General features: G+C 43.1%; 1 protein-coding gene and 1 long non-coding RNA gene across 5 annotated transcripts in view; one reads left to right on the top strand and one right to left on the bottom strand.

Moving 5' to 3' along the window:
- The window catches only part of LOC120585529 (uncharacterized), a 73,598-nt gene that overhangs the window by 21,493 nt on the left and 38,158 nt on the right, over nucleotides 1-13,947 (bottom strand). The window lies entirely within an intron of this gene.
- The window catches only part of IL7 (interleukin 7), a 36,877-nt gene continuing 36,137 nt past the window's right edge, over nucleotides 13,208-13,947 (top strand). For all 4 annotated transcript variants that reach the window (XR_005648394.1, XM_039841921.1, XM_039841922.1 and 1 more), the window contains exon 1: nucleotides 13,208-13,497. Coding sequence is in view for 3 of the 4 variants with exons in the window: in XM_039841921.1 (XP_039697855.1) it covers nucleotides 13,488-13,497 (10 nt within the window). In the remaining variant the exon portion in view is untranslated. The remainder of the gene's footprint in view (nucleotides 13,498-13,947) is intronic.

Here is a 13,947-nt window from a genome sequence, read left to right as displayed (position 1 = left end):
CTATGCTGGAGAGAGGAGATGAAGGGGTTAAGAAGCAGCCTGCGTGCTGATGCTAGACCTCCGGACCTCACTCCACCTGGCAGCAGCAGCTCGGTTTGTAACAACCATCCCTCTGAAGAGACAGGAAGACTCCTCTTTCTTTTAACAAGCGATATGGAGGACAAAACAAAGAAAAAGAAAAAAAAAACCCTCAAACAAATGGAGAAAAATACAGGTTAAAAAATGGACATTTAAATACACGTTTCTCTTTCTCTCCCTCAACACAGAAGAAAATACTATAGTCACAAATCAAGAATAGGCTTCTATACAAAAGAAAAAAGAAAAAAAAAAGAAGCTAAGAATAAGAGCTCAAAAACGAGGGCTCTAATAGACCCCTCACTGCTTTAAAGTGAGACACCAAGCGGTTACATCCTCACCATGAGCAGGGCCCGTAAGTAACACAACTCCCGCAGAGACTTGGAGCCTGGTTTTTCATCGTCTCGGTGGTCCAAGAAACCTCAGACCTTGAACTCAAGTTAAGATGGTCCCAGACTGCAAGTGCTTCCAGTTACCTGGCAAAAGCAAACAAAAGTCCTCTCTGGAGGAGGATGTCTACCATTTTAGACTTATAATTATTCTTACAAATGAGATTTAGATTCTAAAACAATGTCTAACATACAACGTAATATGACCGTAACCAGGCACACAAAGAAACAAGCGTCACGAGTGAAAATAAGCATTACCAACAGGAGACAAAAACATACCCACAAATACTTGATATACCACCCTTACCACAAATAAGCGGAAGTATAAGATTATAAAATATACAGGCTTACTTTACTCAATAAAAAATAAAAGTCCAAGCTTAAATATTTTCTCAGGGCGCCATAAATTATATATATATATATATAAATAAATATATATATATATACACACACATACATACATATATATGTGTGTGTATATATATATGTATATATATATATATACATATATATATACACACACACATGTAGATATAATGACATAGCACATTAAAAAAGAACCAACTAAAAAATCAAGAACTGGGGGAAAAAGATTTTTATGGAATTTATCATTTAAAGAAAGAATTCATAAACTAGAAGAAATATTAGAGGAAACTAAACAATGTAAAGCACTGAAAGACATATTGATGAAAAATATGGAGAAGGTAAGAGATTTTGAGGGTACAAGGAAACCGTATAACATCTCAGAAGTAGAAGACATAGAATGCGGCAAAAAAAAAAAAAATCGAAGAAATAATAGCTGCGTTTTTCTAGAACTGATAAAAGACACCAAAGCACAGATTCAAGAAGTTTCATGAATCTTAAGCAGGACAAATAAAAAGAAATCCATACCTAGATGCACCATAGTAAAACTTTAGAAAAATTAATGACAAGAGGAAAAGTCTTAAAAGAACCAAAAGAAAAAGGACACATTATTTTTTTAAAAGCAGTATGTCCTATGACCCAACCATTCTACATGCCTGAATAAGATGTACAACGTATGGCATGAATAAGTAAATCTCTAACATAGACCTAAATACTGCTTGTGAGTTAGGCCATTTCAATGTTCGATAGTTCTACATGTTAAAAAAAACCCAACAATTTTCTTTTGCTAAGTCAATATCTCACAGTTACTGAGTCTCATGGTGTGCTGGTAAATGATATCACGTTTGTATCATTTGCTGGCTTCTGCGGAGGACATAGTGACCATGGCTGGCTTCAAGCGACTAATGGGATGTAACCGAATGCAGAGCTGAGAAGTGACACGTGCGGTCAGTATGAGCCAGCATCCTCACGCCGTTGGTTGTATTCCTGATCATGTCTTTTCTTGTCAAGTTTAAATGTCCCTAATTCTTTAGTTGTTTCCCCCACGTAGTTGATTACCCGTGGGATATTCATTCATTCTATGGATATTTATTAAGGGCCTGTTATTTGCCAATACATGTTCTAAAAATGAAGTATGTATCAGGGGACAAACGTGCCTCCATGGAACTTATGTCATAGTGGAGAGAAAAAGGCCACGAACAAACAAGTAAATAATACAATCTATCAAATATTGATAAATAATAGGGAGAAAAATATATGGAGATAATGTAGGGGGAAAATGTTATTTTTTATGGGGAAGGCCTCACTCATATAAGACCATATACTTCCTTTCTGCTCTCATTCTTTGTCATAACGCTCTTGATAAATTAGAGAGGAAAACAGCTGAACCTATGAAAAGAAAGCTGAATTTATGGAAACTTTTAGAAGAGCTTATATAGATTAAAAGCACTGTGAAGAGGTATTATAGTAAAGCAGAGATTGCAAATCAAGTGTTCCAAAGAACTGAGTCAACATTCAGAAATTGGGAGGGCCCAGGAAATATGCAAATTTTCAGCCTTGCCTGCGAGACTGCAAAACCGGGCGATGTGGTCCCTTCGTTCTAGAATCCTTTAGAAGAGGCCTGAGCTCTCCCGTCTGTCCCCCACCCCGACCCCCGCAGGTCCCAGTGGGCGGTCCGCACTCACCTCACAGTCCCTCCCTCGCCCCTGTGGCCATTTGAATTCAGACCCTGCCAGAATTGATTAATAATCAATTTTTAAAAGAATTTCATAATTCTATTTGTTTCTAAATTGCTTTGTCACTGTTTTTGAAAATCAAACCCACAATCAAAACACAAAAACTTTGAAAATAATATACGAGATGCTCTGCAACCTACTCTATGAGTTTCCAAAACACATTTTGAAAAATGGTAGCATGAATATGAAATAGGTGTGTAAATTCACAAGGTAGCCATTCTGAAGGGGGAAAAAAAAACATCGGGGAATAAAATCTCCAGAGCGTTAACAATATTCATAAAATTTTGTATTGGTAATCAAGATATATAATATTTTAATAAACATACTCATATTGTTCGATGTGTGTCTATTTCAACATAAATGATTAGCGCCGAAGAACAGTTTCTTCCCGTGATTGCCTCGGCCCTGTCAGCATTACTCACATATAATGAAATATAAGTGGCATCTTGTACTTTGAAAGTACTTAATATGTGTAAAACAATATAGAGGAGTTTGAACGAATTAATCACAAATCCAGGCAAACATCTTTTCATCGATGAATGTAATATGGAGGCTATCAAATTATTGCCCATGCCATTCAGATAAAATATTTTGTAAATTAACAATTCCAAAATACAAATAAACGTCAAAGCCAACAGCAAAACCAACACCTACGCTGGTTTACAAAACATATTTTGTAGACCCAGTTTATGCAACATCACTTCCGTCTGCCAAGACACATACTTACAAGATTCTATTTATAACGCTGCCTAGAAACCACTATTAGTCATCATAAATATTGCCATAACCAAATCAATCTCATAAACCAAATGTTGCAAATAAAAACAAGTGATTCTGGAATAATTTCTAGAGCCAGTTTCATTAATTTCAAATGGTTTGTTTTTTTGAAGATTAGGAAGAGGATAAAATAACTAAAGCAGATCTTACAACTAGAATTTTATTTTCAATTAATAGTCTATATAAATGGAAACGGTTAAGTAAGAAATGTTTTCCATAGAAGCTTTGTTATATTTCACTCAGTTCTCTTCCCTTTTGCTTTGCTCTGTCCTTCTATCTATTTCTCAGTTATAGAACATACAAATACATGTATTAAATCCATCCGGAGGCCATTTTTTAAAAAAAAAGTCTCATTTCATTTTTATAGTGTTTTCTATACAGATTATATGGGATCTGAGGACCTTTTTAACTACATATTTAACATCGCTAGATACTCTAGATATCACTGTTGATATCAGATTTGCATGATGAAATCATAATGGTGGATTTGTCACTCAAATATATTACTAATTTTTTTCCCCACGATACTAAACAGTATATTACTAAATTGAATATGTTTAAAAGGTGAAGTCTGTCTGTATCTGTAATATCTGAGGAGAGATTCCATTTAATCTAAATCTCAGTTATCGGCTAATGAGCAAATACGCCAGCATGAACACATGCCTTTATCTCTAAGAGGATATTGGCTGAACATTTGCTGAGTGCCTACGATGTCAGGGGCTGTGCGAAACACCGAGAACAGAACCACAGACAAGACAGGTGTCTGTCCTCAGAAAACTGGAAATCTAAAGTGCCACGCACGCAGCAGCAGGGACGGCCATCCATTCATTCAACAAACGTACCTCGAACACCAAGGCAAGACAGCCACTGTGCTGGACTCAAAAATGCCATAAATAAGAGGGAAGTCTGTGCCTTCAAGGATCTGCAGGGGCGGGGCAGGGGGAGCCATGAAACTTACAACATGGCCGATAAGCACGCGATAGAATAAGAACCTGGACCACACAAGGGACACGAGACAGAACATCTCTCGAGATATGAAACCTGAGCTTAACACGAAGGAAGGAGCGGACAAGGCCCCCCAGGGTGCAAGGACAGCCTGTGCACACGTAGGGAGGACGCCTGCGGGTCTCAGTGCCTCGAGGGTCCGGAATGCTGGGCGGGGCATCTGCGTGAGCGGATGGCGCTAAATCACGAGAAACCACGTATTCCGGGCAAAATGTGTAGGGACAACGACCTTAGGAAACAGGAAACCATTGAAGAACTTTAAAACAGTGCGTGAGACAGTCAATTTTTTTTCAAAAACATCTTTTAGGGAAATTATGTAGTCGAGAGAGAGCGAGCCAGCAGGAATGGATGAGCGAGAACAGTTACTAGCAAGCAAATGGCACCAAATAGAATTTAGTATTTACTGTATCATTCTTAGGTTTCTAGCCTGAGGGATAAAGTGTACAATTAAATATATATTCTGAAAGGTCTCGGGTAAGAAGAGTAAGCCAGAAAATACGTCTGTGTTTGGACGTGTCCAGTGTGAGTCATCTCCAAGAGATTCCTGTAGACTTGCACCATAGCTTGCTGGATAGCGGGGCTGGAAGGAAAGGCCAGGCGTGACTTGGCCGGGAATACAAAGCATGGGCAATGAGCACAAATCGGTGGCTAACACCACCCAAGTGGCTGAAGGGACTCAGGAAGTGAGTGCAGCGTGGGGGGAAGGGTGATGGCAGAGGCCTGAGGAAGAGATATTACAGTGGTAGACAATCAGGGAGAAGCAGTGACTTTAAGTCTGTGAGATGAAGACTGGGAAAATGATGTCAGTGGAAACACAGGAGGGAAAAAAGCCAAGGGAGAGTAAGTGTTCGGTGCTCCTGAGACACCATGTGACCTGTGGTGATACGTCCCCAAAGCGTTTTCACGAGGCTGCTTCCAAACCAGGTGACCAGCAGGAGGGTCCTGGCTGGAAGAATCGTGGGCCATTTATGTATCATGCAGCAATTTCAAAAATCAGAAAGGGTCTCTATGTTCTGGTTTGGGGAAAAGATTTGCTTATTGGAGGAAGAAGTGAAGGGCTACGAGATGGAAGAGCGGTAGGACATGGCTTTTCTGAATAGCTACATTAAAAAAAAAACTTTTGAAACAATGAGCCATCATGCACTAAAGTGGTAAAACAATCATAAGTAGAAGAGATTGATTTTAAGCAATTTTTGATCTTACATCCTTAGAGGGGGCGTTTGAGGAACAGAAAGAACTGTGAAGACGGTTTAAAATTCCCTTAGACGTTATGCTGCTTATGCAATATGAGTATCGATATTTTGCAACTCATTTACCTATATCTATTGTTAAAATATAATGAATTCAGTGAAAGACGAAAGTGATAACAAAGCATGTTGCAGAACAATATTTAATCTCATCTGGGTTAAAAATATATATATGTTAACAGAATATATATATATATTAACAGAATATATATATTAACAGAATGATTGTCACACGTGTGATGGTTAGGTGGAGTTTTAATTTTTAAAAAGTTGGCTCCATTCATTAAACATTTACACTTTACATGATCTGCTTTTATAATTTTAGGAAGGCAATTTAAGAAGTACCGTCAACAACAAGTAGCCAGCCCTTTCACTGATGACCTGGGACGCAGGAGACAGAGCCAGGGTGTGGTGGAGTGAAGGGTGAGCAGGAGTGGACACTGTGAGTGTAAACTACTCAGCATGAGTCAGGCGCACAAGAAAGGAGGGAGGAAGGAGGGTAATTGAAAGCAGACAGCGTGCTCTCCAGCCAGGCAGGCAGGCAGGCAGGCAGGCATCCTCTGCCACAGTGTTCTGGCGCTGGCTTTTCCCTCCCCAGAAGATGCTTTCTTACAGACATGGGCGTGCCTCACTCGGTCACCTCGTTTCAGTCTGTGCTCAAATGCCACCTTCCCATTGAAGCCTATTTCAAAATCACAGCGTTCTTTCCTGCCCCTTCCCTGACCCTACGTTTTGTCCGCGTTGCGCAGTTGATTTCTAACATTTTATATAATTTTTACTTTTTTATTGTTCACTGTCTGTCTCCTCCACGAAGCTGTAAACTCGATTCAACAGAAATCATTTTTGTCTGCTTTGTACACTAATATATCCCCCCGTACCTAGAACAGTGAATGGCACGTGGTATTACTTGATAGCCATGTACTGAATTAAAAAGAAGGGATTTTTAGGTTTGGGAGACTTGAGCATTTCTCTGCTGACCGTGACTATTTGCAGGAAGAAAGGTAAATCTGATTAGTGAACTTCAGGACGGCAGAAGCAATCCTCACGAGATTTCGGCTGTATCTTCCTAGAGCGTATATAGGACACACGTCGGAGTTAGCAGAAAAAAGCTGTTCAGAACGTCTTCCAGGCCAGCGAAAGAGTGGGACCGATTAGCACGTGTGTCCTTGCCATTCGGGCTTTATTTCTCGTACCGTAACGGACACTGCCAGAACAAACAGGTACATGAAATTTTGTCGGTGATTTTTCAAGGGGAAAAAACTCATTATCTTGGCAAGCGTACACTTCAGAGACACACACTCTCTGTGTGGGTGCTGACTAGCATGAAAAAGCCAAGGTCCAATTAATTCCATTTACCGATACGGCACATTGAACTAGCCTCGCCTACAACGCAGGAAGAACTACCAACGAGAACTGCCAGAGAAGCCTGCTTGCAAAGACAGGTTTGCCACAAGGCTTATTTATATCCTTTGACAGTTTAATATTCGATATGGATTTAGGCGGAGGAAGAAAAGAAGGCATTGCATTAAAGTCGAATTCAATCCAACAAGACAAATCTTTATTAAGGGCATCGAAAGACCTAGACAAAACTAAAGCCATAAAGAAGACAGCGGTCTCAGTCGACACGCAGCGACCGTGACGAAGACGACAATATGAACTTGATCTATTCCGTACCTCCTGGTGTTTTTCCAGATTCAACATCTTGATACTTCTTTGGGCCTCCAATCTTTCTTGCCTTGTGATAGTGATCCTTGCGGCTCTGAAAAGTTTTCGATTTTCCTGTTTTGTTTGGATTACTTTTGATTTTACTTTGAATTAAGTCATTTAGTTAAATACGGCCCAAATCTCTAGTCTGAGGGGATCACTCATAAATGATCCGTGTGCCAGTACTATGCACAGTATTCATTCTGTCTTGTGTTTTTTTTTTTGTATGCCATTTAGACCATAGATGCAAAGAGAAAACATATGTGCCGAAAAGCTTAAAAAATAAATTCAACTAGTTTAATAAATAGGGACATATTTGAATCTGGTAAACAACACAAAGTTTACTTTAGAATTAAAAAAAGTATAAACTGGGTTATTTTGAAATTAGAATCAAAGGAGTCTAACTCTTCTCATCCGAATAAAAATTTACAGTTCTCAGGGAACGGAAATGACACGCAACGTCATTTTGAAAAGAGAGAAAGAACAAGAAATAGAAAACATTACACTTCACTGGTTAAAACAGTGTCTCACCTGAGACAGATCGGGAAAAAGTTCGTCAGAAAAAAAACAATCTAATGAGGAAGACACGATCAGAAGATTTGTTAGTTAAACACTGGGAAGAAATGCCAGCACAGCAAATGAAACAGGTGAATCCAAGCATACAGCCACCACGTCACGGGGCACCTTACTCAAGAAACGTATGAGGGTCTGTGCTGTGTTTGAAGAATTCGTGGTCTGATACGCCAAACTCGGTAGCCTACTGCTTCAGCCCCTTGAAAACTTCCGATTCTATCCTCTCCTCATTGAGGCGTATCCGTCGCTGCCAGCTAATATAGTAAAACATTAGGCAGGTGCATTAATGGTAGCTCTGGGATGCCAGGTAATTTGCACGAGATTGGCACAGAGCGATGACTGACACCTTGGGAGCTCCAGGAGGTGCGAGATCTTTTTAGATAACTGTTTACTGACTTCATTACTGTTACAATACACTTAATCGTTCCACGTCATACGTGAGTTAATGGGTGTTCTGAGTCCAGTCAATGAGCTGGAACAAAGCTGCCTTGCCTGAAGGACAAGCAGATTGGACTAATTTTCTCATTTGACAATAAAAACCGTTAAATAGGTCACACAGCCCCACTGTCTTAGAAAAGGAAGTCTAAATTTACTAAGTAAGAGAATTTTGACAAGCTGATCGGACACCGAGGCTTATGAAGGTCAGTCGGCACCTGGAATTCTACACTGCTGAGTTCTCTGTGAGAACAAGTCAAGACCTGCGCGTTCCGATCGCTCCCTTCCCACGAGTCACACTTGAGTAACATCTGTATCTCAAAAGCAATTCTGTTGACCTCAGAGAATTCCAGGTTGAATAAGAAAATTGTCACTGTCACCCAAGAGCTCATAAGAACACCTCGACGTCATCACACAGTACCGGGATGTTAAGGGAATCTGTCCAGTGACTTTAAAGTGAAAAAGGAAAATATTTTTTCATTTTCTTCAAATAATTTGTATGAATAAAACTATCATAGGTGTAATTTTCTCATTGGTCATCTTTAAATGCAGTGGTTAAAAGCATAATCCTTTCACAAGTTAGTATATAAAAGATACCTCTGAATGTACAAAAGGATCAGATAATGCAAACTGCATAAGCTACAGTTCGAAAGGCGATTTGAGAAATATTTCTCTCTTGGACTAGCCTATACTCAATCCAGAAGTAGATAAGAGAGTATCCGAGGGAACACTTAAATAAGGAATATAAATTTAGGCACCAGATGTATAGTGGATTCTGATTATTTAGAATCGTAGAATTTGAGGACTGAAATGAAAGAGGATAGAGAAATGAGGGAGCATGAGGAAAAAGTGTAATTGGATGTCTTGGGTTTCTTGGTCCATCCCTTCCTACTTCTTCAGAAGAACCTAATTTTAACAGTTAATATATAAATGTGCTCCAGTGCCCCTCATACATGAAAATAGAGACTTTTACTATGCTTTGCATGCCTTTCAAACCATTACCCAAGTCTTTTCATCTTCACCAGACATCGTTAAAAAGTTGTCTCCTCTCGCCTTATTTGCATCGTCCCTTGCACCCCACAAACTGGGGTATCGCTTCTGTCCATACTATTCTCAAACTGTTGTCACAAGGACCAGATTCAGTGGACACCCTTTACAGTCTTAGTCTTGCTTGATCTCTTTGTGACACTTGGAAATACGGACTATGTAATCTAATTTGAGATTCCATCTTCCTCTGCTTTCTGAGACACTGACGTCTGGCTCCCCCTTTGCTGCCCACTGCTTGTTACCTTGCTGGCAGGTGCCCGTTTCTCTGTCTGCCCTTAGCGTCCATGCCAGGTTGTTGCTGGCATTAGCTCTCTCTCTCTCCCCTCACCTAAGTTGCAGGCTGGGTAATCTCATTCATTTCCATGGCTCAAGCAATCATCACTATGAAGATACACACATTTCCAACCAGGGTCCTGATATTTTGATGTGGCCATTTTGATTCAGTCTTCAAAAGGAACTTTTTTATTTTCGCTCTTATGATGCTCAAAAGTGGCAGTCTCATTTTGTACCTGGGCTTCTTTCTGTGAAATTAAGCATGTTTTATTGTTGAATTCTAATCAACAATCTGGAAACAACACAGTTCATATAACGCTGAAACACTTAGAGTTTCTAAAACACAGCAGAATTCCAAAATTCTTTTATGAAGCTAAGAAAATCCAACAAAAATAGCCCAAGCTCAGATGAACATAATATGGAGATGATACATATACCAATTATGAATATGATTGCAAAATCCCGAGTTTAATATTCGCAACTTGAATTTGGCATTATGATAAATTTGCGGTTTATTTAGGAATGCGACAAGAAAGAACATGATCATTTAAATAGACAGGTCAGTAGTCATTTAATAAAATTTAAAATTCACTCTCAGGCTCAGGCTTGAAAATCAAACAGAGCTGATGTAAACGATAAGTTATCCATTCAGAGTTATTTTCTCACCGAATAAGTTAACCTTTTGAACCCGGGTTCCATTAATTTTTAAAATGTTGTCTGTCCAGATTGTCTTAAATCTTTGGTTTGAAATACATCTCGTTCTTTCCTTTTCGTTATATTATTTATCCTTGAAATTACACATTTAACATCTGTTTTCCCCACTAGACTAAAAGCACCTCGAAGACACGCATTGGTGTCCACAATGCGCAGTTTAATATGTGTGCGTACGTGACCAGGTACAGAACGTGTGGCACCCAGTGAAAAGTGAAAATGACAGTCCTCTTGTCCAAAAATAATTAAGTTTCAAGATAGTGACAGAGCACTAACCGAGCATGGAGCCCTCCCGCGCGCAGGCCCCCGTGGACCACACAGACACATGCCCATTAAACAACGTGTGTCGTGTGTGTGTGTGTGTGTGTGTGTGTGTGTGTTTGAAATATGTTGAATATTATGCCTGGAAAATTAAATCATAGGAACTTCAGAAAATATCCAGAGACAGAATAATAACTAGGATTCGCTATAAAGAATAGTGATATTAAATTGGGCAAAAATAGTTCAGGTATCTATAACTGACTATTTTGATTGAAGACCGTAGAATATTAAAAAAGACATTGGTTAACCTTTAACAATTCACTCTTTAAGTTGACTTTGATATCGTCTTATTTCAATTTTTTCTATTACATTGTATTACTCATTCTTGGAGTGTTGTCTTCCCTCTTAATATTTATTGGTTATAATTGGTCAACTTTAAATACTATTGTTTCCATGTCGACTTTTCTGCACAATTCATGAGTAAACATGACAGTAACCACTCCATTTCTCTAATTATAAAACATCAGCATCTAAAAATCCATAAAACATTTTATCCTTGTCCATCTATCTTATAAAAAAAAATGTTCAACTACTAATTGAAGAGTTCATTTTGGAATTCTTTTCCAAATGGTATTAATTCTCTCACAGATAGAAATATAATCACTTGACGTAGTGAGAATGCGCCCATTTTCATACAGCAATGCAAATTCCAAATCCTTTACGAATATTTTCTTAAGAGTGATTTTTCACATTTGGGGTCAGAGTTCAGTGAGGAATTTATGTCTCTGCTGGGGCTCTGAATAATGTCCCCTCGTGCTTTCCAAAAGTTTACTCAGACACCAGCCCTTATTCTGCCAGGTTTTAAGGTGACTGCATAAAAACGGAAGACAGATTTTCCCTTGAGGACATTACGGATGGCTCTTTTATCTGTCCCTGAAAAGTTAAAAAAAAAAAAAAAGACAATGCTGGTGATGTGCAGTTTGTATACGTCGATGCTGCTGTCAGGAATTTTAAGTACTACAGCAATTGAAGTGCGTTCAGTGAGAGCTCCCCCCCCCTCCCCGCCGCCCTTAAAGGCTTGGGGGGCAGTGGCAAATGTTCAGAAGGTGGTCCCCAGGGTGGGGTGAGTGTACATCGGATATCCTGCTGGCCACGAGGAGAAGAAGGTGTCACATGCGAGAGTGAAAGCTGGGGAGTCCCTGGCTTGCGGGGTGTTCACGGCTTGGCCGTGGAGATGCAGGGAATGCACAGACTGGATTCGGGGTTTATTTTACGGGGAGAGCTGACAGGGCTGGCCTGTGGCTTGGGTGTGGGAAGCGACACTAAAAGAGGAATCGGGATCCTAGCGTCTGGCTCGCGCCACTCTGCCTCGTCCTCCGTTCGGCTGTTTCTCTCCCTCTCCTTCCCTCTCCCCTCTCTCCCTCTTCTCTTGGTTCACAGGATAATAGAATCCGGCACGTCCCTTCCCCAGCTTCACTCCTGCGAGGATCTCCGTTTAGAATTCGCAGCCTCCAGAAAGCTTTCCTGAGGGCCCCACGTCGGGGCAAAGACACATCCAGGTGATACGCGACCCCTTCTCCCCGCTGGCATCCATTTCCATGTTATTCCACCGTGGACTCTGGAGCCCCCGCCGAGCACGTTTGTGTCGGGTCTGTCACCAACTAGCTGAGAGCACTCTGCCAAGTTACTAAAGGAAGTCTGAGCCCCCACATCTGCCAAGTGCAGATAAGAACGCTGTCCGCCTCATAGAAAATTCTGCGTGAGAGGACGTATGTGCAACGCTTAGCACAAGACCAGTGCAGAGCAAACGCTAAGGGCATGGCAGCCATCATTATATCACCGTTATTACTTCACGTTACCAACTTTCATGTAAGCGGGGTTTCGGCAGAATATCTGACACCAGACTAAGACGTGAAATACCTAAACGATTCGGGCCTGGCCAAATATTAATTCCTCGGTAACGCACAGTCTAGACGGACGGTGTGATTTATTAGCCAGTTCAGGTGAATGCGCACGTAAGTCGCTGTCAACGGGTCCGGTCAGTCTCTGACCCCTCCGCGGAATCTGGGCTTTGATATCTGCGCCCAAAGACACCGCTTTCCCAGACCGGGAGGACCCACAGGACTATCTTCCCGCGAGGTCTCACCTGAGCAGGTGCATGTCCGAGAGACAGAGCGAGCGGAAAATGACTGATTCGAGGGGCTGCAGGGGCTGAGGGCGTGGCCCTCTTAATCATTCTTACTTCCTTTTTTTTCAGGACGACTTGGCACCGTCCGCCACATCCGCGGCAAAAACTGCGACGCCTCCTTCGAGGCGTCCGCTCGCAATGGCCCAGCTCTCGCCCTGCGCATTTGTCGCTTCCGCTGGACGCACTAGCAACCGATGCTTTGGGACCCCAGTGGCCTAGCCGTGCCAAGGTGGTGAGAGGTCAGCTGCGAAAGTCTTTTGCCTCCGATCGCTCCAACGCAGGAGGCTCGGCCCACCCGGGGCGCCTCGGCGAGTCGCGCGGTCCTCTGTTCCCGGTCCAGGTGCACAGGAGGCGCCGGGGAGGACGCAGGTGCGCCGGGGAGGGGGGGCGGCGAAGGCGCCCGGTGATGAACCCAAAGATCGAACCTGCACACCGAGCGCAAAGTAGAAACTGAAAGTGCGCTGCCGGCCGATCCTACGGAAGTTATGGGAAAGGCGCAGCGCCGAGCCGGCCTGGCGTGTGCCGCCCCCCCTCGCGATGGATGAAGCCGCGGGCGCGGCGCGGGTGACAGGAGCCAGCGGCGCAGGCGGCCCGCGCGGCACGGACTCCCGGCCCCTCCGCGAAGCCCAGGGAGTGGCCATGGGCAGTGAGAGCCTGCTCCTGCTGCAGCTGCGGTCATGACCACGCCCGCCTCCCGCAGACCATGGTCCATGGTAAGCGCTGCGCTCGCGGACGCAGAGGTCCGCGCGCCCGGCACGCCGGGGACTCCCGGGCGCGCGGCCGGGCCCCGCGCCCAGGCGCGTCCGGGAACAGCCCGGCCTTGCACTTTGGACCTGGCGAGAGCGGTCGGCAGCCGCGCCGGAGTCCCCTGGCCCAAAGCCACGGGCACCTGGGGCAGCTGCGCCTGGCAGGGCTGCGAGAAGCCGGCCCCGACGCCCGCTTTCCGTCCCGGGACCGAGCCTCCCTCCGCGCCGGCAGCCCGCAGCTGGGGCTCGGCGGGGCTCGGCGGGGCTCGTCCGCCGCCAGCGCTGCCCGGGTCGCCGCTGTCCCCACGGCGCCCAGCCCACCCTGCCCGCGCCCAGCTCCTACTCACGGGCGCCCGGGGACCGGCGGGCACGGCGGGCTCCTGCAGCTCCCGGCGCCCTGCAGAAGTGAAAGCGCGG

The sequence above is a fragment of the Pteropus medius genome, unplaced genomic scaffold (assembly GCF_902729225.1).
Source record: "Pteropus medius unplaced genomic scaffold, Ma_sr-lr_union100, whole genome shotgun sequence".
Taxonomy (NCBI): Eukaryota; Metazoa; Chordata; class Mammalia; order Chiroptera; family Pteropodidae; genus Pteropus; species Pteropus medius.
This window is presented reverse-complemented; position numbering and strand designations above follow the sequence as displayed.